Here is a 23684-nt window from a genome sequence, read left to right as displayed (position 1 = left end):
GGGAGTGAAAATATAAATCAAAATGTTTGCAATTTTCTTCTTGTGGCTGCACGTCTATCGATTGTCTGGAGATGGAAAACCTTGTCTAAAATTGATGCCACCTTAGGGTGGGGTATCATAATGAAAATTGCACTGCATGACAAAACTTACCTGCTGCACCTATTTTTTTGAACGGAAAAACAGAGCGAACCTCTCTTGTCTGCATTTGGTTGTATTTTATTGGATACATTAAAAAAAGAAAATTTGCACTGGTCTCTTCCACAAGTGTCTCAGTAAATGTGGAATAAGTAACATCCAATTGGTTGAGAATTTTTCTGGATATAAAAGCGAGCCTTTTGCTTTCGCTGCTCCTTGCGCCTCTGGTGGTTTCTGCTGTAGTTTTGGGTTTCTGCTTATCCGGCAAGTCGTGTGCACCTCACTCTTAATCTCCCATATCCCAAGGCAGAAACCTCCCCTGGCCTGTATGTATCTTGATCGCAAATATCCTGACAACCCGCTCTTTCGTGTCTTCTTGTGAATGTAACATCCCAAGCCAACCTTGGTTCGGCTCGGTTTAGATTCCATGTGTTTTGTCTCAGGAAGTTCTGTTTTGCTATTTAAGTTATGTGGATAACATTTAATTTAAAAAAAAATCTTTTGAAAGAAAGAGGAGCATCAAACTGATGAGTTTTGATGGAACTGGCAAAGTTGACATATAAATCATGTGAGAAGGACGGTCGTGACTTCAAGAATGGGATTTTTTTTTTACAAACTATCTTAAAAAAACCCCAAAATGATTTGGACTCCTTGGCAGGTTTTGAATAAGCACCCACAAATTTATTAGTAGATAAGGCAATGATATGTACAATTTTTAACATGCAGAGAAAAATATGTGTAAACAAATCAGAGAGGGGAGCTGAGGGAAGTCCTCAGGGGGTGGGAGAGGGAGGGATGGGGGGAGAAGGGGGGAAAGGTAATTGGTTATTCTGATTGATAATTCGTTTTGTTAAAATTGGTTAGGAAGGAAGGAAGGAAGGAAGGAAGGAAGGAAGGAAGGAAGGAAGGAAGGAAGGAAGGAAGGAAGGAAGGAAGGAAGGAAGGAAGGAAGGAAGGGAGGGAAAGAAAGAAAGAAAGAAAGAAAGAAAGAAAGAAAGAAAGAAAGAAAGAAAGAAAGAAAGAGGAGCACTAGCACTAGAAAAGTGTGTGCTATCAAGGAGCTGAACCCAAGCCAGAAATATCACCGAAGCACCATGGGAACTGTTGTGTAATAATAATAATAATAATAATAATAATAATAATAATAATAATTTATTATTTATACCCCGCCCATCTGGCTGGGTCTCCCCAGCCACTCTGGGCGGCTTCCATAAAAACCAAAAATACAATAAAATATCACACGTTAAAAACTTCCCTGAACAGGGCTGCCTTAAGATGTCTTCTGAATGTCAGGTAGTTGTTTATCGCTTTGACATCTGCTGGAAGGGCGTTTCACAGGGTGGGCGCCACTACCGAGAAGGCCCTCTGCCTGGAGACAGTCTGCAGGCAGGGAGGGTCTCATCCTGCGTACCAGATGGAGCTGGTAAACAGCTGCCCTGGACACAGATTTGACCTGTGCCTCCATGGACAGCTGTGAGTCCAAAATGACTCCCAGGCTGCGCACCTGGTCCTTCAGGGGCACAGTTACCCCATTCAGGACCAGGGAATCTTCCACACTTGCCCGCCTCCTGTCCCCCAGAAACAGTACTTCTGTCTTGTCAGGATTCAACCTCAATCTGTTAGCCGCCATCCATCCTCCAACCGCCTCCAGACACTCACACAGGACCTTCACTGCCCTCACTGGTTCTGATTTAAAAGAGAGGTAGAGCTGGGTATCATCTGCATACTGATGAACACCCAGCCCAAACCTCCTGATAATCTCTCCCAGCGGCTGCATGTAAATGTTGAAAAGCATGGGGGAGAGGACAGAACCCTGAGGCACCCCACAAGTGAGAGCCCAGGGGTCTGAACACTCATCCCCCACCACCACTTTCTGGACACGGCCCAGGAGGAAGGAGCGGAACCACTGTAGGACAGTGCCCCCAGCTCCCAGCCCCTCAAGACGGTCCAGAAGGATGTTATGGTCGAAGGTATCAAACACCGCTGAGAGATCCAGCAGAACTAGGAAACAGCTCTCACCTTTGTCCCTAGCCTGCCGGAGATCATCAACCAGTGCGACCAAGGCAGTTTCAGTCCCATGATGAGGCCTGAATCCCGACTGGAAGGGATCCAAATGGTCCGCTTCTTCCAGGCGTGCCTGGAGTTGTTCGGCAACCGCTCGCTCTATCACCTTGCCCAAGAATGGAAGATTTGAGACTGGGCGATAGTTGGCCATTGTGGCCGCATCTAAAGATGGTTTTGCTATGGCATGCTAAGGGCATGGAGAACTGTGAGGAGACCCCAGTTCCCCTCACAGAGCTTTGATTACCAGTGTGGTTTTTAACCATTAATCCCTCTTTGTGGTAAACCCAGAGAACTGTAGTTCTAGGAGCCAGCGTCGTGTAGTGGTTAAGAGCAGTAGTCTCATAATCTGGGGAACCGGGTTCGTGTCTCCGCTCCTCCACATGCAGCTGCTGGGTGACCTTGGGCCAGTCACACTTCTTTGAAGTCTCTCAGCCCCACTCACCTCACAGAGTGTTTGTTTTGGGGGAGGAAGGGAAGGGAGAATGTTAGCCACTTTGAGACTCCTTCGGGAACTGATAAAGCGGGATATCAAATCCAATAGCTGTCCCCTAACCAGTCAAGGCATCCTTAGCAAACTGTGGTTCCCAGGATTCTTTGGGAGAAGCCAGGACAGTCAAAAGACATGAGGTCCAGCTCTGAGGGTCTTCTGGCGGTTCCCTCACTGTGAGATGTGAGGTTACAGGGAACCAGGGAGAGTGCCTTCTCGGTGGTGGCGCCCGCCCTGTGAAACACCCTCCCATCAGATGTCAAGGAGATAAACAACTACCTGGCTTTTAGAAGACATCTGAAGGCAGCCCTGTTTAGGGAAGTTTTTAATGACTGATGTTTCAATGTATTATTAATCTTCTGTTGGAAGCCACCCAGAGTGGCTGAGGAAACCCAGCCAGATGGGTGAGGTATAAATAAATTATTATTGAAGATGATGATGTGGTATACGAGTGCTTTAAATATATGGCTTGGATGTCACCCTCAAGGTTTCCTGGGCAAAGAAACGAGCCTTTGCTTGTTCTTAGTTTGGGATGCTGGTTGTGGAACTCTGGCAAACATTGACCTGGCAGGAGAAGGGGCTTCCTGGGCTGTAAAGGTAAAGCGACCCCTGCCCATTAGGTCCAGTTGTGGCTGACTCTGGGGTTGCGGCGCTCATCTCGCTTTATTGGCTGAGGGAGCAGGCGTACAGCTTCCGGGTCATGTGGCCAGCATGACTAAGCCGCTTCTGGCGAACCAGAGCAGCGCACGGAAACGCCATTTACCTTCCGCTGGAGTGGTACCTATTTATCTACTTGCACTTTGACGTGCTTTCAATGGAGGGAGGTGGAAGAAAAGGGGCTCTGAACTGATGTTTCAGCCAAACGATGCCTCAAGGATGTATTTTTTCATTTATTGTGGGAGCCTTTTCCCACGAGCTGCCCCATATAGCCCATGGTAAATCCACCAAGGGAAAATTTTCAAGGTGACCCCTTCCCTTGATGCCCAAAGCCCATGCTCATTTTGCTTCGTGGTTCATCCAGCCCTGCCCTTGGAAGGTGGTGGTCTCTCATTCATTGGAGGTTTCTCAACAGAGGTTGGAGGAGCACCAGCCAGGTATTCCTGCATTGCAGGGGTTGGTCTAGATGACCCTTGGGGGTCCCTTCAAACCCCCCCCCAATACTTTACTTCTGTGATTCATGGAGCTTCCCCACCAGCACTGGCTGCAGATATGCAATGGGTTGTTTTTATTTTACCAGCTTTTCTGCTGCAAGGGGAAATCCTGATAAAGTGAAAGCATATTATGGGCTGGCATCATGGCCACTGCAACAAAGAAAACCTCATATGCACTGTGAGGCACTGGCACACGGAAATGACACTCCAGGAAGAGCAGTCACCTTTGCACCTGTTGTTCCCCAAAAGCTATCAGAAACAGGATGCTGAACTAGGTAAACCTAGTCCTGAGGTGTCCGTCTCTCACCTGCTCGATTTGAAGCACACCTGCTCCCCCTGAACAGGTCTGCAGGCCACAGACCACAACAGGTGAGCCTAGTGTAATCCCAGCCAGTAAGCCCTCTTTCCGCCTTCCCCAAATATTTGCTCTCCTGAGCCGCTGGCATCTCCTTGTCCTCCTCTCCTGATCGCTCTGCTTCATTTCAGCGATGAAATGCCTCATCCCAGAAGCAGAAATATTGTTGATTTAGTTAAATGTGTCTTCTGCTTGGCCTGCTGAGGTTGTGCGTCCGGGACACTGGAAAGACACTTGCAGGTCTAGGTTTTATGAGAAAATTTTGGATGGGTTGGAAAAGGCAAAGACTACACTATGACACTCGGGTTTATTGTTTGTGTCACAAAAGGGCAGAGCATTCAAAAATGGATTTTGGATCAAGTCTGGCATTTCCAGGGGCAACAGAACACAATGGGTTGGCTGTGCCAACCCCTTTTGGCTAAGAAAAATATGCACACCTGGCTTAATAGCCGTTGTGCCAAGGAATCCTGGGGAATCCTGTGGATTTCTAACTTAACTGAGACACACAGGATACTTTGGGGGAAGCTATGCCAGCCTCTTCCATGCTCCTTGCAAAAAGGAACCTAGAGTGATAAGTCATAAACTGCCCAGAGGAAGGATTCCAGGAAGAGCGGTGGATTCTCCTTCACTCAACACTTTTAAGCAGAGGTTGGATGGATACCTGTTGTGTGGAATCTAGTTGAGATTCCTACATTGCAGGGGATCCATTCCATTCCAGAAGTCCACTCCAAAACCAAAGCGTTCCAAAACCAAGGCGCGGTAATGCAAAATGGATTAATCTGTTCCAGACTTTTAAAAACCACCCCTAAAACAGCAATTTAACATGAATTTTTACTCTCTAACAAGACCACCAATCCATAAAATGAAAGCAATAAACAATGTACTTCAGTCACACAATCAATCCATCAGTAGCTAAACTGGGTTCCACACAAAAACAAAAACAAAACAAAAAGAGCCACAAAAATGCAAAATAAATAGTAAAAACAGACAGACCTCAGCGTAACACTCAATTCGGAAGTATAACACTCAAAATGGAGCATGTTCAGCTGCTGAAAAAAGTTTGCAAACCAGCACACTTACTTCTGGGTTCGCAGTGTTTGGCTTCCAAGTTGTTTGAATACCAAGGCATTTGAGAACCATGGTGCCACTGTACATCCTCCCAGCCCTCTGAATGCTAGAAATTGCAGCGGGGGGCCATTTCTGGCCACTTTCCCTTCGTCCTCCCTGGCATGAGAACTGAGGACAAGAAAGGGGGCAGGAACATAAGCCGGAAACGCCAAGCCATACCCCCTCCCCCCTCGGAAAAAAGGGCTGCCCACCATGCCGCTCACACCCAGCCATATAGTTTTATTACGCTTTGGATTTCTCTCTCTAGTCTCTGCCAGCCGGTGCCTCAGTTTCCCCAGTGGCAGCGCTGCCTGGCCTTCATCTCCGATGCCCAGACCGAGCCGAAGCGCCTCTGCCCGTCTCTCTACTTCAGGCCTGCAGCAGCCAGGCTGCTCAACCGGTTGAGGGGCTGCAGCCACGAAGGCGTCTCTTGCTGCCAGAGTCCGTAGCTCCTGCTGTCCATCCAAGGCAGGAGGTCCAAATCCGTCTCGGAAGGCCTGAGCTCTCGGCTGTGCCGGCGGGACATCTTGGAGAGGCGCCCTTTGCACCGGGCGCAAACCAGGGGGGCGGGCATGTCGTAGAACAGCACTGAGGGGCAGAGGACAGGGAAGCGGGTGAAGGAAGCGGGAGGGCTCAGATCGCACCGCAAAGGCGCCCCTGCAAGGTGGAATTAAGGGGGCAGGCATGAGACCACCCCAAACACTGGGGCCCATATATATATGCCCTTCTCACCGCTCCAAACTCTGGAACTGGCACTGCTATGGGTGCCTCATAATCCCCATCCTGCCTTTGCAAGCAGTTACACTTTGGAACTCCCTGCCCATTGACACCGCTTTTCGGCACCAAGTAAAATTTTTGTCGAGTTGAGTTATTTTAGAGTTATGGCTTAAAAATGAAAAAAAAATGAGAAAACTACTAAAAACATTATACCCCAAAATTTTCAATAACACCCCCCCAAATTTTCAATAACAAAAGTAAAAAAGCGCATTGACCTAAAAAAAATAACCACATATGCCCTCCTGTGGTCCTTTGAGGAAAAGGCAGGATATGGATGCAATAAACAACTAAATAAGCAGCAATGTGCTTCCTTCTGTAAACAATCCCATATTTAGCACCACTAATCTGGATTAAGGTAAAGGTAAAGGATCCCTGACAGTTAAGACCAGTCGCAAATGACTATGGGGTTGCGGCGCTCATCTCGCTCTATAGGCCAAGGGAGCCAGCATTTGTCCTCAGACAGTTTTTCCAGGTCATGTGGCCAGGATGACTAAGCTGCTTCTGGCAAAACCAGAGCAGCGCATGGAAATGCCGTTTACCTTCCTGCCGGAGTGGTACCTATTTATCTACTTGCACTTTTTGGCATGCTTTTGAACTGCTAGGTTGGCAGGAGCTGGGACTGAGCAACAGGAGCTCAGCCTGTCGTGGGGATTCGAACCACTGACCTTTTCATCAGCAAGCCCTAGGCTCTGTGTTTTAACCTACAGCGCCACCTGCATCCTGCATTAATCAGTGCCAAATGGTTAAACCTGCCCTGCCTGGGGGCTCCAGCTCCTTGCAGTGCTGAGAGTGGGAGTTTCTGGTGCCTAGTTAGGAAAAGGAATTCCTTCTTCCTCTCCAGAAGATTCTGGCACCCGTTTTCTCTCTCAGCGGTTCCTCTTCTGGAGCAGGCATCCCCAATCTGCAGCCCTCCAGATGTTTTGACCTAGAACTCCCATGATCCCTAGCTAACAGGACCAGTGGTCAGGGATGATGGGAATTGTAGTCCAAAATATTTAGAGGGCCAAAGGTTGGGGATGCCTGTTCTGGAGTCTCCATCATATCTGCGGCTACAGCTGCTCCATTAAAATTGAAGGAGCCTCTTGGCTCAGCTGGGGTGGCTTTGGGGTTTGTGAGCCACCAGCAAAAAGGTAAAGGTAAAGGACCCCTGGATGATTAAGACCAGTCCAAGGAGACTATGGGGCTGCGGCGCTCATCTCGCTTTCAGGCCAAGGGAGCCGGCGTTTGTCCACAGACAGCTTTCCGGGTCATGTGGCCAGCAGGTCTAAACCGCTTCTGGCACAACAGAACACTGTGATGGAAGCCAGAGCACACAGAAATGCAATTTACCTTCTCACTGCAATGGTACCTATTTATCTACTTGCACTGGTGTGCTTTCAAACTGCTAGGTTGGCAGGAGCTGGGGCAGAGCAACGGGAGTTCGCCCTGTCGCAGGCATTCAAACTGCCGACATTCCAATCAGCAAGCCCAAGAGGCTCAGGGGTTTAGACCACAGTGCCACCCGCATCCCTGTAGCTGCCAGTGGCCCCCTTTGAAAAGAGACAACTTGGCCTCTGAACTCCATGCACCGGTAACTTCCAGGCTGGGCTACTGCAATACCATTTATGTGGGGCTGCCCTTGAAGACGCCTCGGAAACTTCAGCCATCCCAAAACACAGCAGCCAGATTCCTGTCTGGGGTTCTCATATAAGCCCCATTTTAAAACAGCTGCACTGGTAGGGGGTTCATTTCCAGGCCCAATTCAAGGGCTTTGCGTTGGTGTTTAAAGCCCCTAATGACTGGGGCTACAGTGGTACCTTGGTAAACAAACAGCTTGGCATCCAAACAAATCAGCTCCCAAATACTGCAAAATCCGGAAGTGAGTGTTCCAGTTTGCAAACGTTTTTTGGAAGCCAAACGCCCAACACGGCTTCTGATTCAGTGCAGGAAACTCTTGCAGCCAATCGAAAGCCACGCCTTGATTTTCGAATGGTGTCGGGAGTCGAACGGACTCCCAGAACAGATTAAGTTCAAGAACCAAGGTACCACTGTATCTGAAAGGCCACCTCCTTCGCTCCAGACCCTTTTGGGTGCTGGGATTGGCAGAGGTGGGGGGCTCTTGATGGTTCCTCCACCCTCAGAGACTTGGGGTTGGCATCCCGGGGGAAGAGGGCTTTCTCTGTTGCGGCCCCTAAGCTGTGGGCCTCCGTCCCCACAGAGGTGTGCCTGACACCTTCATTACTCTGCTTCCATCCCATAGTGAAGACGCACCTCTTTGCTCTGGCTTTCGCCACTCGAGGTACATGTCCTTAGGGACCCACCTTCGTTTTACAGCTGGAGGTTGTTTTAATCTGTTTTTAACATTGTCCTTTAATGCCTTAACTTGTGCTGGCAATAAATAAATTCATAGCGATAATAATAGCTGCTCCCTCCAGATGTTGCAGGACTCCAGCTGCCTGCATCCTTTACCATTCGCTGTGCTGGCTGGGAGTTATAGGGCAACACAGCTGGAGGGCACCCGGCTGGGGAAAGGCTCCTTTGCACCCAGAGCCATTTACTTTGACCCTCATGCCCAGCAGATCCTGAGGGCCTTTGACACGGCACACACCTGCTCCACTTTGGAGACACAGACTTGAGTGTCTGTCCCACTGCTTCCTCCCTCTGACTCGGCACACCTGGGATTTGCAGGGGCTCAGTGGCATCTAATGGCAGGTGGGTTCTGGCTATTGGCGGAAATAAGCACTTTTTTGAGAGGGGGAATTGCTTACCTTTAATGTCATTGGAGAGAGCCGAGAGTTCGTCATTGTAATCTCCCTGAAAGGACACCCTGTCAGGGAAGGAGACAAAATGCAACACAAGGATGTGGCTTAACCCGTATGGAATATGCCTCAAAGCTCTGTGTTCTGTTTTAGTAATGCTAATAATAATAATTTAAAAATATTATTATTGCTACTATTATTATTTATACCCCGCCCATATGGCTGGGTTTCCCCAGCCACTCTGGGCAGCTCCCAACAGAATATTAAACAGAATAAAACTTCACACATTAAAAAGCTTCCCTAAACAGGGATGTTAAAGCTATGGTTTTCCCAGTAGTGATGTATGGGAGTGAGAGCTGGACCATAAAGAAGGCTGATCACCAAAGAATTGAAGCTTTTGAATTATGGTGCTGGAGGAGACTCTTGAGAGTCCCATGGACTGCAAGAAGATCAAACCGATCCATTCTGAAGGAAATCAGCCCTGAGTGCTCACTGGAAGGACAGATCCTGAAACTGAGGCTCCAGTACTTTGGCCACCTCATGAGAAGAGAAGACTCCCTGGACAAGACCCTGATGTTGGGAAAGATGGAGGGCACAAGGAGAAGGGGACGACAGAGGACGAGATGGTGGGACAGTGTTCTCGAAGCAACAAACATGAATCTGACCAAACTGTGGGAGGCAGTGGAAGACAGGAGTGCCTGGCGTGCTCTGGTCCAGGGGGTCACAAAGAGTCAGACACAATTAAATGACTTAACAACAAACAGGGATAGTTAATCTGTGGAACTCACTTCCACAGAAGGCATAAAAAGAGGCCGCCAATGGCCCATCCTGTTCTCCCAGTTGCCAACTGGGTGCCCATCATGGTAGACCATTAAGCAAGAATTGAGCACAAGAGCAATTCTTTCCCCTCCAGTGGTTTCCAACAACTGGATTCAGAAGCGTCGCTGCCTCCCCCCATGCCATGATTCCTTTTTTAAAGCCCTCTCAGTTGGTGGCCACCACTGCCTCCTGTGGCAGAGTGTTCCATCGTTTAACTTTAATTATAGAGTTGGAAGGTACCCCAGGGGTCACCTAGTCCAACCCCCTGCAATGCAGAAATCACAACCAAGGCATCCACCACTAAAGCAACTTCTTTGCCTTTAAAGCTCATTCCACTTTCCCAGCCATCGCACAGCACAGAGTGGACTTTGCCCGCTCTGGGGTGATCCCTGCTTGTCTGTTTTCTGCCCCTCCAGCTCAGAGCTGCCGTTTCCTCCCCACTGACCTGAGCAGCTGCCTCCCACCCCCAGGCTAGCCCCAGGCAGAGGAAGAGGAGTCCTGCCCAGTCTCATTGCCTGCCAGCCATTCCTAGGTCACCCTTTGTTGTGTCAAAAATGTACTCTCGAGCCTGCAAGAAAACGCTCCAGCTGTTGTGCCATAGAGCAGTGTTTCCCAACCTTGGGCCTCCAGCTGTTTTTGAACTACAATTCCCATCATCCCTGACCACTGGTCTTGCTAGCTAGGGATGATGGGAGTTGTAGTCCAAAAACAGCTGGAGGCCCAAGGTTGGGAAACACTGCCATAGAGCACTGGGAAGTGCCCATTAGGACATGAACCGACGGATCCAAATTATCATTATTATAATTATCATTATTGTTTACCATATATACTCGAGTATAAGCCAACTTTTTCAGCACATTTTTTATGCTGAAAAGGCCCCCCTTGGCTTATACTCGTGAGGGTATGCTCATTCCTCCTCCTCCACCGCCATCAACAGCAGCGGCAAAGGCGGAGGAGAAGGAATGAGCAGTCCCAAAAGCAGCTCTTTGGGGCTGCTTGTTCTTCCTCCTCCGCTGCCGCCACCACCAGGTTTGTGGTGTGGTGAGCTGGCTTATACTCGAGTCAATAAGTGTTCCCAGTTTTCTGTGCTAAAATTAGGTGCCTCGGCTTATATTCGGGTTAGCTTATACTCGAGTATATATGGTATTAACTTTGCATGCCGCCCCCTTCATCTGTAGATCTCAGGCCAATTCACAGGCCTCTCCTCCTCCTTTGAAGGTCTTTATGCAGAGGGTTAAACCACAGAGCCTTGCTGATCAGAAGGTCAGCAGTTCGAATCCCCACGATGGGGTGAGCTCCCGTTGCTCAGTCCCTGCTCCTGCCAACTTAGCAGTTCGAAAGCACGTCAAAGTGCAAGTAGATAAATAGGTACCCCTCCGGCAGGAAGGTAAACGGCATTTCCATGCGCTGCTCTGGTTCACCAGAAGCGGCTTAGTCCTGCTGGCCACATGACCTGGAAGCTGTACGCCGGCTCCCTCGGCCAGTAAAGCGAGATGAGCGCTGCAACCCCAGAGTTGTCCGGGGCTGGACCTAATGGTCAGGGGTCCCTCTATCTTTACCTATGCAAAGGTTGGGCGGCCCTGTGTCAGGGATCCTTTAGCTGTGGTTCCTGCATTTCAGGGGCTTGGACTGGATTACCTTGGGGGATCCCTTCCAAACCTACAGTTCATTGGATGTTTTCCAAAACTCCTTCAAACTACAACACTCCTCCCCAGGAGGAAATAAATGATGGCCATCAACTTGGAAGGCTTTTAAAGAGGGTGGGACAAATTCATAGAGTCACGATGGCTATGCTCTGCATCTAATGTTTCAGGACCCCAGAGGGGAGAGTTGCCCTTGTGTTCAAATCCTGCTTGCTGCTTTCCCACGATGGGCATCTGACTGGCCATTGTGAGAACAGGAGGCTGGACCAGATTGGCCTGGCCCAGATGCCAGTTCTGATGTTCTTAGATTAACTCAGGTTGGGCAGCCGCCTGCCTGGGATGATTTCTGCTGTGAATCCTGAATTTTATGGGGTTGGGCTAAATGACCCCCCCAACTCTACAATTTTGTGTCTGTTGGTAAGGAGGCCCATGAAATAAGTCCAGGCCACTTACTTCCTCTTGCCTTTGTCCTTCGGGGGGCTTTTCGAGATGTGGGCGAGGGCACCCGTCACCTTCTTGCCTGCTTTCTTCATTGCGCTCCTTCCCCGGGTCGCCCTGTCCACGTACTGAGGCCATAATGGGGGGGGTGAGAACCAGAGAGGCTGCTGTGAATCCAAGGTACCCCCCGTTCCCCCCTGGCTGCCCCCCACCCGGTTCAATTATTTATAACAAATATCTGTATGCCGCTCTGTCATAAAAATGCATATCAAAGCCGTTTGCAGCAATCATAACAAAAAACCCTGCCAAAGTTGCAAACAAGCACCGATTAGCCATCCTTCAAATTATTATTTGGCGTTTAATTTTACAGTATTAGATTCGAATGGATTATTGAATATTGCTTTGTTTAATATAAGTGGTTTAAAATAAATAACATCACTTTAAAATATATTGTGACTTTTCATACTGGATCAGATTGTTAATGTTTTATGCTTTATTATATGTGTTGGAAGCTGGGGTCTATATTATTGTTGTTGTTGTTATTATTATTATTATTATTATTATTATTATTATTCCCACTTGGAGGAGGTGGCTCACTGGCACAGTCACTGCCTCTCAGCCAAACCCTCACAGGGTTCTTGTGGGGATTAAATGAGAAGCAGGGAAACCATGTAATATCTGTTCTGCATTTGCAAGAACCTGGGTTTTTTTAGTGTGGCAACTTTGGAACTCCCTGCCTCTTGATAGGAAGCAGGCACCTTCAATGCACTCTTTCCAGCGCCCACTAAAAGCAGCTTCTGTTTAGACCAACCTGCCCAGATGCCAAGAAGGTCGACGTGAATTCTAGCCTATTTCAGTAGAGGCAGTGACCATTTTAGGTGCGTCTGATATGAGCATGACTGCCCCCACACACATCATGCTGAAGCGACCCAAAAATGTCACAGAAAGGGGCCAAATGGGCCAATGCCAGAACAGGGAGTTTGCAGGTTTTTTCAATGGCATTTCAAATATACACTCTTTCACTTAAATGCATCTGGGGGTTTGCCTGTATTTTAACTTTTTGTATGTTTTAAAGTATTGTCGTAAATTCTTCCGGGTTTATCTTTTTATAACCTGCTTTGAGGTGTTTCTCCTCAGAGCTCCTCAGAGAATATTGTTTATTAATATCCTTCCTAACTTGCACTAGCAAGTTCCTTTCCTTAGCAGAGTTACATCCCCCTTTTTACATGCACAGCAGATAGCTGGTTGCAGGCTCGTGTGAGCCTATCGCTATTATACAGTTCAGTCTGTCTCAGATTGAATTGTATGTTCCTGGTAAGTTCCCTTGAATCCCTCTTAAAAGAATAAAGACACCACAATCTTATTCAAAGTCAATAAAAGAAGTTTACTCACATCAGTTCACAGTTGGATTCCTGAAGGCAGACTTAGTTACAAATATGTATGTGTGGATCTATCCCATATGGGGGAATAATCCCAGTGCTTCTGCTAGCTGAGAGTTAGCAGAGCAGTCCTAGCTAAAAGCTGGTCAAACGAAGGACAAAGTCAAAAAAGAGAGAGGGGGGTCCTGCGTGACTCATCCTTTTGTTACCTGGACAGGTAAGGCCATGCCCACCTTCTAACACATGCAAAAGGAAGGTTGCTCCAGCCAGGAAGAAGAAGAAGAAGAAGAAGAAGAAGAAGAAGAAGAAGAAGAAGAAGAAGAAGAAGAAGAAGAAGAAGAAGAAGAGGAGGAGGAGGAGTAGTAGTAGTAGTAGTAGTAGTAGTAGTAGTAGAAGTAGTTTGGATTTGATAACCCGCCTTTCACTCCCTTTTAAGGAGTCTCAAAGTGGCTAACATTCTCCTTTCCCTTCCTCCCCCACATCAAACACTCTGTGAGGTGAGTGGGGCTGAGAGACTTCAGAGAAGTGTGACTGGCCCAAGGTCACCCAGCAGCTGCATGTGGAGGAGCGGAGACGCGAACCTGGTTCCCCAGATTATGAGACTCCCGCTCTTAACCACTACACCACACTGGTGTACAGGAAGTTTTGACTGGCTGGACCAAACATCCCCTCATAAGTCTTCTCTAGCATTACAAGGAATGTTGTACAGTAGTACCTCAGGTTAAGTACTTAATTCATTCCGAAGTTCCGTTCTTAACCTGAAACTGTTCTTAACCTGAAGCACCACTTTAGCTAATGGGGCCTCCTGCTGCCGTCGCGCCACTGCAGCACGATTTCTGTTCTCATCCTGAAGCAAAGTTCTTAATCCGAGGTACTATTTCTGGGTCAGTGGAGTCTGTAACCTGAAGCATATGTAACCTGAAGCCAAGGTACCACTGTACTTGACTGCCTCTCATGGATCACATCCAACAAGAACCGCCTCCCCAAGATCTCGGACCGCGTCCCTCCCTGTGCCAGAGTTTGCAAGAAGAGCAGCTCCCTTACCTCACCGGAGGAGCTGCTGGAGGGGCTGCTGCCGCTGGGGACCAAGCTGTGGCGGATGCGGATGTTAGGGTCCTTGGTGGTGATGGAGAGGCCCTTCTGCAGGATCTCGGCCAGGCGACTCCACAGGGCGAAGACGGCGTGGGGGTGCTCCTGATGCAGCTGCAGGTAGTAGACCTTCCCCGTCACAGTCTGAACGCGCAGGATGCGCTGGGCTTCATCGTGGACGGACAGGCGGACGTAGCGCAGGGGGAGCAGCCTGGGGCAAAGAGGCGAAGGTGGTGTAGGATATGTGCACTGCTGGGCAGGGGAGGCTCAGAAACAGTGTGGTGTAGTGGTTAGAGTGTTGGAATAGGACATGAAGTGCTGGATTTATATATAAGCTAAACAAGCTATAGCTTAGGGCCCAACTCCCTTGGGACCCCCAAAAAAATTAAAGGGGAAAAAACCAACACTGGATGTACATTTCCAAAATAGAAGATTAAAAGCTAATCAAATAAAACCTACATACAGCAACAGTGTTTTGTGTTGTGTAGGCTCCTATGATGTACGTCATGGGCCCCGCCTGCTAGCCTGGTCCCTAAAATATCACTGGTTTGCTCATTTCTATATATAGGGTGCCTACATTCTGCATGGACTGGGCAACATGTGCAAATGGCTTGAGATGCCTATTAGGTCCACAAATTACCATATAGCATATATTCAACACAAAAAAGCGACAATTTGTTGTTGACAAAGGACAGCTGGACATATCAAGGGCCCCATCAAACCGAAATCCGGCCCCGAGAACACAGGAGAGACCTGGTTTTGGATCCCCCCTCAGTTGTGAAGTTCACCTCGGGCCAGACTCTGCCTCTCTGCCTATGCTACCTCACTACTGAGTGATATAAAAGGTAAAGGTAAAGGGACCCCTGACCATTAGGTCCAGTCGTGGCCGACTCTGGGGTTGAGGCACTCAATTCACTTTATTGGCCGAGGGAGCCGGCGTACAGCTTCCGGGTCATGTGGCCAGCAGGACCAAGCCTCTTCTGGCGAACCAGAGCAGTGCACAGAAACGCCGTTTACCTTCCCACCTATTTATCTACTTGCACTTTGACGTGCTTTCGAATTGCTAGGTTGGCAGGAGCAGGGACTGAGCAACAGGAGCTCACCTCGTCACGGGGATTCAAACCACCAACCTTCTGATCGGCAGGTCCTAGGCTCTGTGATTTAACCCACAGTGCCACCCGCATCCCATTGGATAGCTATTAGGTCCATCAATTGCCATATAGCATATATTCAACACAAAAACAGTGACCATTTGTTGTTGACAAAGGACAGCTGGACATATCAAGAGCTCCATTACCTTCAGTAGCTAAGGGCCTCATCAAACTTAAATCCTGCCCTGAGAACACAGAAGAGACCAGGTTTCGAATCCCCCATAAGTTGTGAAGCTCAACCTCGGGCCAGACTCTGCCTCTCTGCCTAAGCTACCTCACTATTGAGTGTTATAGAATGCAATAAATGCAACCTTTTTCAGCCATCCCTCAGACCATGCAGTGGGCAAGACTATATTTTGAAGGGGCGGATAATGAACGAATTCCTATGCCCCACAAATAACCCAGAGATGCATGTTAAATAAAAGGGTACATTCTACTCATGTAAAAACACACTGATTCCCGGACCATCCACAGGCCAGATTGAGAAAGTGATTAGGCCGCATCTGGCCCTGGGCCTTAGGTTGCCTACCCCTGTGCTGGACTACAGTGGTACCTTGGGTTAAGTACTTAATCCGATCCGGAGATCCATTCTTAACCTGAAACTGTTCTCAACCTGAAACACCACTTTAGCTAATGGGGCCTCCTGCTGCTGCCGGAGCACGATTTCTGTTCTCATCCTGAAGCAAAGTTCTTAACCCGAGGTATTATTTCTGGGTGAGCAGAGTCTGTAACCTGAAGCGTCTGTAACCTGAAGCATCTGTAACCCGAGGTACCAATGTATACCAACAGATCCCTTTTCTGCACTTTACCTGGTCAGCTCTAGAGGGGGGCGCCTTAAAGCCTTGCTGTGGCTCCTCCGGATCGGGACCCTGTGGCGCCCCATCAGCAAGACGTTGGGGAGCGGCAGGCAGGGGTCCGAGGAGGTCACTCCCATGGTCACGATGGTGGGCGAATTCGTGATGTCCACCCATTTCCCCTTCTTGGTCACCTGTCGAATAAAAGCAAGCACCCCCGGCCCAAAACAGGCTAAAATCACAAGTTGGAAGGGGACCCCCAGGGGCCATCTAGTCCAACCTCCTGGAATGCAGGAATCTCAGCTGAAGCCATCTGACCTCTGCTGAAAAACCACCCGGGGGGGTGGGAAAGGGGAGCTACCTGGATGAAGTTGCTCTCAAAGACCGCCGAGTTGGGGAACAGGTTGTAATCTGGGGAGCGGACCAGCTGGCACAGCAAGCCCCCTTCCAGGCCCAGCTCCTCCCCAGCACTGTGCTTGCGAGCCAAGGCCCCTCTAGACATGGGCACTCAAGGGGCTGAGCATCCCTTGGGGGGCCTCCGTTGCCACTCTCGGCCCTCCCTGGCCCAGCCAGCCAGCAGCAGCCGGGCTCCTCTACTGCCGCAGCATCAGCAATGACACCCTGCAGAGGGGCGGGGCTACCTGGCTGAAGCTGTGATGTCACACTGGCCAGCTGGGGGGGGGATGTTCCTGGGAGGGGGCAGTTGCTGCCCAGCAGAGGCATCAGCAACACAGCTGGGGTGTTGTGTGTGTGAATTTCTGTTCCTTTTTGCCCTTCTGGAAGTAAGCTTCTGGGTAGCACAGGATGCTTCTTCAATCATACACATTCACAGGAGTTTTCCATACCTGGGGAGGAGGACCACCTCAACTGATTTCTTCTTATGGCATCTTTTGAAATCAGTCACCCTTCCTTCACAAAACCAAAAGCCCTTTCCAGCAAGTGGGGCATAGCTGTCAAGGTTTCCCTTTTTTAAAGGGAAATTCCCTTATTCCCAATAGGATTCCTCACAAGAAAAGGGAAAAATTGACAGCTATGAAGTAGGGGGTGACAGGGGGAGTTTTTTCAAGCACCCCCTTTCCCTGCTCCAAAAAAAACTCCCTCCCCACAAATAAAGAGCTCATATTTTGAGTTTTGTATATATTTATTTAAAAAGAGTTGCCATTTATTGATTGTTCCCTTTCAGGAGCAGCCAGCTCAACAGGCTTAAAATGTCCATCCTTCTTTCTTCAGAGACGGAGGCACAGCAAAGAATTTAGGATAAAGCCTTCTGCTTTTCCAGCAAGATCCAGGAGGTGGTTTGCAGCACGAAAAGGCACCCCTGAACCACTCACCCCAAGGCTAGAATTTCCCCAAGTCTGTCTTTAAAAATACTTTTAGCTGTTTCCATTGAAACTCTTAGCAGCCGCCACCAGGGGGCATGCGAGAGGCCTTCCTTTGCAGCTGCCTTTGCTCCTTCCAGACCAAATAGCATCCTTTTGGGGGTGTCTTCTTAAACTACAGATATTAAAAGCACAGGGATTTTGTTTGAAACACCTCAAGGAGGGCAGGGCAGCCTGGCAATACCAGGGGCGGGTCTCTTTCTCTTCTCCAGCGCCCCCTGCCCAGCCTCTGGGGTTGCCTTGCCCACAGCTGCCCTCCCTTGCAGGGGATGAGTTAGGAACCCCCTCCCGCAATATAATAATGATCCACAGTCCAGCAGGCCTCTTCCAAAAACTGCTGCTTGCAGGTGGGCTGGCGACAGCATGGCTAAACCTTGGGGTAAGCAGACAGATTCCTAGCAGACTTTCACAGGATGAGAACACAGATCCATTATTGCGCCGAAGAACAGGGGGAAATGTTTCTATGAAGGGAGCCCAGAATTTTGCTCGGGGTGCCCAATCCTGCGCCCCAATTTCGCCAAATGCAGGTCTGTCCAACAGCCAGGCTCGGCCACTGGGCACACCTTTTCTGTGTGTGTAGCCAAGAGTCTAGAGCTCAGTGAGCGTGATGCAGCCCAGTTTGTTGAGAATCAAGGCCTTCTGCATTCGGAAAAGGCTATGAAGTGGAAGAAGTCTGCCATATTCTTGGCCCCAAGTTGCTAGTCCTCGGTGTTCTTCTCCATGTCCCGCAGCAGAAGATCAATAGGCATCCGTTTTACAGAGTCTGGGGGGCTGAGAGCAACGTCTCCATATCGACCCCCAGGGGTTCCAACACCTGCCCCATAAATATTCCAATTAACAGGGTGCAGAGGCTCCCCCAGGCCAGCTGGGCCTCTGCTGCCAGCCCCCTCTTTCACCAGGGCAGGTTGGCAAAGGCACATACAAACCCAGCCCCATCCATGTCAACCCAATCCTTCAAAAAAACCCCCACATAATCCGTGCCATTTTGGTTTGCCACCAGCGAAGCCCCTCGGCTCATGCGTAGGGGCCCATCTCTTTGCTTGTCCTGAGTTTGTCGTCCCCCGAGAGGCCTGGGGTGGCTCTGTCCGCAAGGCTGCCACCCTCCGATTCCACCCAGCGGCCAGGGAGGCAGGGGTCGAGCCCATGGGGGGGCATCAGGTCTCCCAGGAAGCCCATCAGCCCGAAGAGCAGAGACAGAAGAGACAGTACCAGGCCCAGGAGGTAGATCTTCACCACCCACTGCATGGTGATGGCGGGCACAGATCCGGGACTTGCTCCTGAGAAGAACAAAACAGACCCTTGAGTGGCTGCAACTCACACCTCTGATTTTGGCCACAGAGGCCCCACCCTCCCCCTATTATCTATTTCCTGCACTTAAATCTCAATTTTTCCTCCAAACTCAAGGTACCTTACATGGTTCTCCTCCTTGAAGCCCTACAACAACCCTGTGAGGTAGGGTCAGGCTGAGAGAGGGCAGTGGATGACACACACACACCCCAAGGTCACCAAAAGAGCTTCTCATACCCTTGGGCTTCCATTGGTGAAAGCCACCTGGGTGTTTTTCTTCCTAAGAGATCTTTATATCTTGTCCAAACGTTATATAGAGATTTTCTAATTATATGATTTTTAAAACCTTTGTGAGCCTTTATCTTGTCGTACCACAAGTATGCATGCCAACCAAATACGTTGTCAAATCCCTCCAAATCCAGCACATCAACATTGTCTAATTGAATCCATTCTTTTATCCAGCAGAAAGCTCCAGCTTCAAAATATTTCTTCAGGTCTGGCAGGGAGAATCTCCCTAAATCTTTAGTGTCCGTTAGTAACTTATATTTAATTCTGGGGTTTTTTCCTTGCCAGATAAATTTAGACAATGCTTTCTGCCATTCTTTTAAACACTTAACATTATCAATAATTGGTATGGCTTGAAATAGAAACAACATCTTTGGCAATGGGGGTGGCATTTGAAGCCTGCTCTCTCCCACGTACCTGATAAAATAATAATAATAATAAGTATTATTATTATTATTATTATTATTATTATTATTATTTATACCCCACCCTCGCCAGCCAGAGCCAGGCTCAGGGCTGCTAACATCAGTAAAATTACAGTAAAAACATAATGCAGCCTCATTTTAAAAGTAGCCCATAGATCAAAAACATAAGGGGAGGGAAACATAAGGGTCAGACTGAGTCCAAGCCAAAGGCCAGATGGAACAGCAGGCCCTGCGGAAAGATGTCAAGTCCCGCAGGGCCCTGGTCTCCTGTGACAGAGCGTTCCACCAAGTCGGGGCCAGTACTGAAAAGGTCCTGGCCCTAGTTGAGACCAATCTAACCACCTTGCGACTTGGGACCTCCAAAATGTTGTCATTTGTGGACCTTAAGGTCCTCCACGGGGCATACCAGGAGAGGCAGTCAATAATAATAATAATAATAATAATAATAATAATAATAATAATAATAGTAATAGTAATAATAATAATATGCAGCCTGCCTGGGTTTCTCCAGCCACTCTAGGAGGCTTCCAGCACAATATACAGTTGTGCCTTGCAAGACGAAAATAATCCGTTCCGAGAGTCTATTCGTCTAGAGGTTTTTTCGTCTTGCGAAGCAACCCTATTAGCGGATTAGCGCTATTAGCGGTATTAGCGGGAAGCGAAAAAAATCACAAGACTCGCAAGACGTTTTCGTCTTGCAAAGCAAGCCCATAGGGAAATTCGTCTTGCGAAGCACATCGAAAAATGGAAAACCCTTTCGTCTAGCGGGTTTTTCGTCTTGCGAGGCATTCGTCTTGTGGGGCACCAGTGTAAAAATATAAAATGCCATAAATCATCCAACGTTAAAAAAAACCTTCCCTATAAAGAGCTGCCTTCGGATGTCTTCTAAAAGTCAGATAGCTGTTTATCTGTTTGACATCTGATGCAAATAATAACAAGGAAATTTTATATTTCATAGTTAAACTATATACCGCACTGGCTCTCAGAGGAAGTTTTAGATTCAACCCCAACACACCTTTGGAAGGCCTCTCAGATTAATCGTTCAGCCTTCTCAAACTCAGATGCGTTTATTTTATTTGTTTCCCAGAATTTATAAACCGCTTCATTGTAAAAACTGAGGAAGCCTCGGTGAGGTTTGCGGAAAGATAAAAGGAGGAAAACAAAGGGGAAAGATTACAATGTGTTAAAACGTGCAAAAAAATCGAAACTCTACTATAATCCGGCGAAGGCGCCTGCTTGCTATCCCTTGGCAGGGAGTTCCAAAGGGTACATGCACAGTGACTGAGTCCTCTCCAATGTAGAAGGGGCGGGGGTTATGTGACTCCTGGGGAAGCGCCAGGCTGAAGCAGTTTTGGGGGCACGGGTCGGGGGCAAGGCCATCTCGCAAGTAAACTCTGAGCTCAGGTCTTAGATGCTGACAATGCCTACTTAGCCCTGAAATGGAAGCAAGAAGAAATTCCAACGAAAGAAGAATGGCAGACAAAATTAATGGACTATGCAGAATAAAATGACAGGAAGGATTCAAAACCTGCGGGACCAGAGATTTACAGAAGATTGGAAGAAATATACGGACTATTTGAAGAGCAACTGTAATCAACAAATTACCCTAGTAGGGCTACAAGAAGTTTTGTAAGGCGAAATGTATGAAGCACTGCAAAGTAGAGAAAGAATAGAGATATTAGTTATGAGTTAAATGTAATTGTGGAAGTAAGAAAGGTATATTTAGTGAATAGATTGGAAATTTTTCAAATGTGACTGATGGAAGTCAAAAAAGCTGGTATAAGATATGAAAATATGTTTAATTACTGTTGAAAATGATATGTCAAAAAACTAATAAATATTTTATATATAAAAAGATAGATGCTGACAATGCCTCACTCCTGTCAGCAATGCTAGGAGTTGAAAGCGACCTCCAAGGGTCATCCAGTACAACGCCCTGCAATGCAGGAATCTCAGATAGAGAATCTGCTCTGAAACTACGTGGGCTCTCTTTCCCCACTCCTCCACGTGCCTCAGTTTCCCCAAGAGCAGGCTCCGACTGGCCTACGCAGCTGCCTACCAGCCTCCACCTCTGGTGAAAGGAAGGGGAGCCCGGCTCTGCACACAGGAGGACCCCCAAAGAGAGCCAGAGGGCAGCCTGCGAGGCCCATTTTCTAGAAGCAGGGCTGGGACTGCCACTTAGTCATCAGGGCAAATGCAAGGAACTGGGGCCAAACTGCCTCTCAGGCTCAACTTCCTCGCAGATTTGTGGTGGGGACTATGACCAGGGTTCAAATCCCGCCCTGCCCAGTAGGCCATGAAGCTCACCTCGAAGGCCAGTGCCTTACTGTCTCACCTACTGTATCCTTACTTCGCAGGGTTCTTGGGGATTAAGGGAGACGGAGGGGAACCATGTAAGCCATACCTTGAGCTCCTCGGAGGAAAGGGTGGGATAGAAGACCAATAAATAAAATGACTTTAAAGGGCCCGAAGGAACGGGAGGCGCTCTGCACGCGCTCCGGAACGCATGACTCCTGTTGCAAGCGCTTCAACTAGCAAGTCTCCCACATATAGCAATTAAAGCGGAGCAGGAGGAGCAGATTTCAGCCCATATACACCCCAAAATGTTGAGGTAGGCAAGCAGGAACTGGAAGGTGAACGTCCCTGCCTGGAGCGAAAAACAACCCATGTTACTAAACCAGGCTATCCCGGAGCATGTGCAGAGTCCCTCTGGGCTGACGGTTCGCCCCGGATCCCGTCGGACCCGTCGGACAGTTAGCCGTGTGTGTGTCGTGCGGGGGGGGGGGGTACGACTGTCTTCTCCGACCCGGGCTCCGTCTGGGAGGGCGCGGACGTCCCTGCAGGATCTCCCAGGTGCCCGGCGCGCCATTCCCAACCCGTCCCCGTTGGCGATGGGCCCGGGACCCTTCCCCCGACCCATGGCGTCCCTTCTTCCCAGTGTGGGGGAAGAAGCGAGGAGACCCCGAGGCTCTTCCCCGGACGACCCCAACCGATGGACGGGGCGGGGGGGGGGAAGGACAACTGACCGGATCACCTTCTCTTCCTCTCTCGACAGCGGCGACGTGCAGCCCGTCCGCCGGCCACGCGTCCTCCTCTTATGGCTCCTCCGACGGGGCGGCGCTGACCCCGCCCCGCCCGGAAGGGAAGCTTTGTTGGACGGGGCGGCCGTGGGAACTGGCGTCGCGGGGCCGATCCAGGGTCTCGGAGCGCATCGCCCGGCCCCTCCCCTCCTGAAAGCTCAGGGGCGGGGAGGAAGCATGGGGAGGGGCTCCCTGATGCCTTTGCACGCCTCCCCCTCCCCCCCCCGACGGCTGTACACGCCTTGCACGTGCCACACGCCCAGGCTGTGCAGAAGCCACCCTCTCCCCCCCCCCCCAGCCCCTGCAGTGACCTCTCACCCACTGGGCTGTTGGCCAGAGAAGGGAGCCTAGCCCCGTCTGACACGCCGCCTCCCCACCCCCCGTGCGTCCCGCCAGCTCCGAAGATGCCTCGTACCTCGACTTCTGCACCGCTTGCTCCGGTTTTTGGCTCTCCCTCCGAAGGGAGGCGCGCTACCCCCCGATTGGACCCCGCGCTCAAGCACCCAGTTTTGATGGGGAGGGGCAGCGGCCGTGGAAAAGACAAATCCCCTAGCGGGATCGTTAGGAAAGGGACTGGAAACAGAACGGCCATTATCGTCCTGCGTTCAAGGGGGCTGGACTAAATGACCCCGGGGTCCCTCCCGACTCAACGACCCTGTGTTTCCTAAGGCCACTCTATGAATGTTTGGTGCGACCAGATTTGGAAGGCTGCGTAAAGTTCTGGCCTCCTCGCCTCATATCAGGATATTGATATAAGTGTATGAAAAGTGTGTCTGGCATGGAGAAAGCGGATGGAGAAGAGCTTTTCTCCCTCTCTCAGTGCAGAGTGAACCTGCGGAACTCCCTGCCACAGGACGCAGGGATGGCCACCAACCTGGATGGCTTTAAAAGAAGATTGGAGAAATTCCTGGAGGAGCAGAGAGGTTTGGGTGGCGGCTGGGCCGGGTGGATGTGCAGTCAGAGTCAGCAGTGATTCTGAATGCCCTGCTGGATAGCGCAGGGAGAGAAACCAGTGTTGCGTCAAGGTGACCAACCAGGTGCCCATTTTTATTATTATTATTATTATTATTATTATTATTATTTATACCCCGCCCATCTGGC

The 23684-nt window shown here is 49.4% G+C and overlaps 1 protein-coding gene and 1 long non-coding RNA gene across 4 annotated transcripts; both read right to left on the bottom strand.

The window, feature by feature from the left end:
• Nucleotides 1–5519: 5519 nt before the first annotated feature.
• Nucleotides 5520–16865, bottom strand: LOC309378728 (Golgi-associated RAB2 interactor protein 1A-like). 3 transcript variants are annotated; one of them, XM_081927345.1, is made up of 6 exons: nucleotides 16489–16721; nucleotides 16143–16321; nucleotides 14138–14393; nucleotides 11730–11842; nucleotides 8824–8882; nucleotides 5520–5956 (listed from the first exon to the last, which is right to left on the bottom strand). In XM_081927345.1, the coding sequence occupies exons 1-6, from the start codon at nucleotides 16627–16629 to the stop codon at nucleotides 5664–5666; spliced, it is 1041 nt and encodes a 346-aa protein (XP_081783471.1). In that variant the 5' UTR covers nucleotides 16630–16721; the 3' UTR covers nucleotides 5520–5663. The 3 variants fall into 3 exon arrangements, with proteins under 3 accessions (XP_081783471.1, XP_081783470.1, XP_081783472.1); XM_081927344.1 differs by lacking the exon at nucleotides 16143–16321 and having other exon boundaries at nucleotides 16489–16865; XM_081927346.1 differs by lacking the exon at nucleotides 16143–16321 and having other exon boundaries at nucleotides 5520–5887; nucleotides 16489–16865.
• A 384-nt stretch (nucleotides 16866–17249) lies between these two features.
• Nucleotides 17250–22747, bottom strand: LOC309378878. The gene is made up of 2 exons (XR_014172240.1): nucleotides 22530–22747; nucleotides 17250–18783 (listed from the first exon to the last, which is right to left on the bottom strand). It is a non-coding gene; the product is annotated as an uncharacterized lncRNA (long non-coding RNA).
• Between the last annotated feature and the right edge of the window lie 937 nt (nucleotides 22748–23684).

The sequence above is a fragment of the Podarcis melisellensis genome, assembly GCF_964234715.1.
Source record: "Podarcis melisellensis genome assembly, chromosome: 10".
NCBI lineage: Eukaryota > Metazoa > Chordata > Lepidosauria > Squamata > Lacertidae > Podarcis > Podarcis melisellensis.
This window is presented reverse-complemented; position numbering and strand designations above follow the sequence as displayed.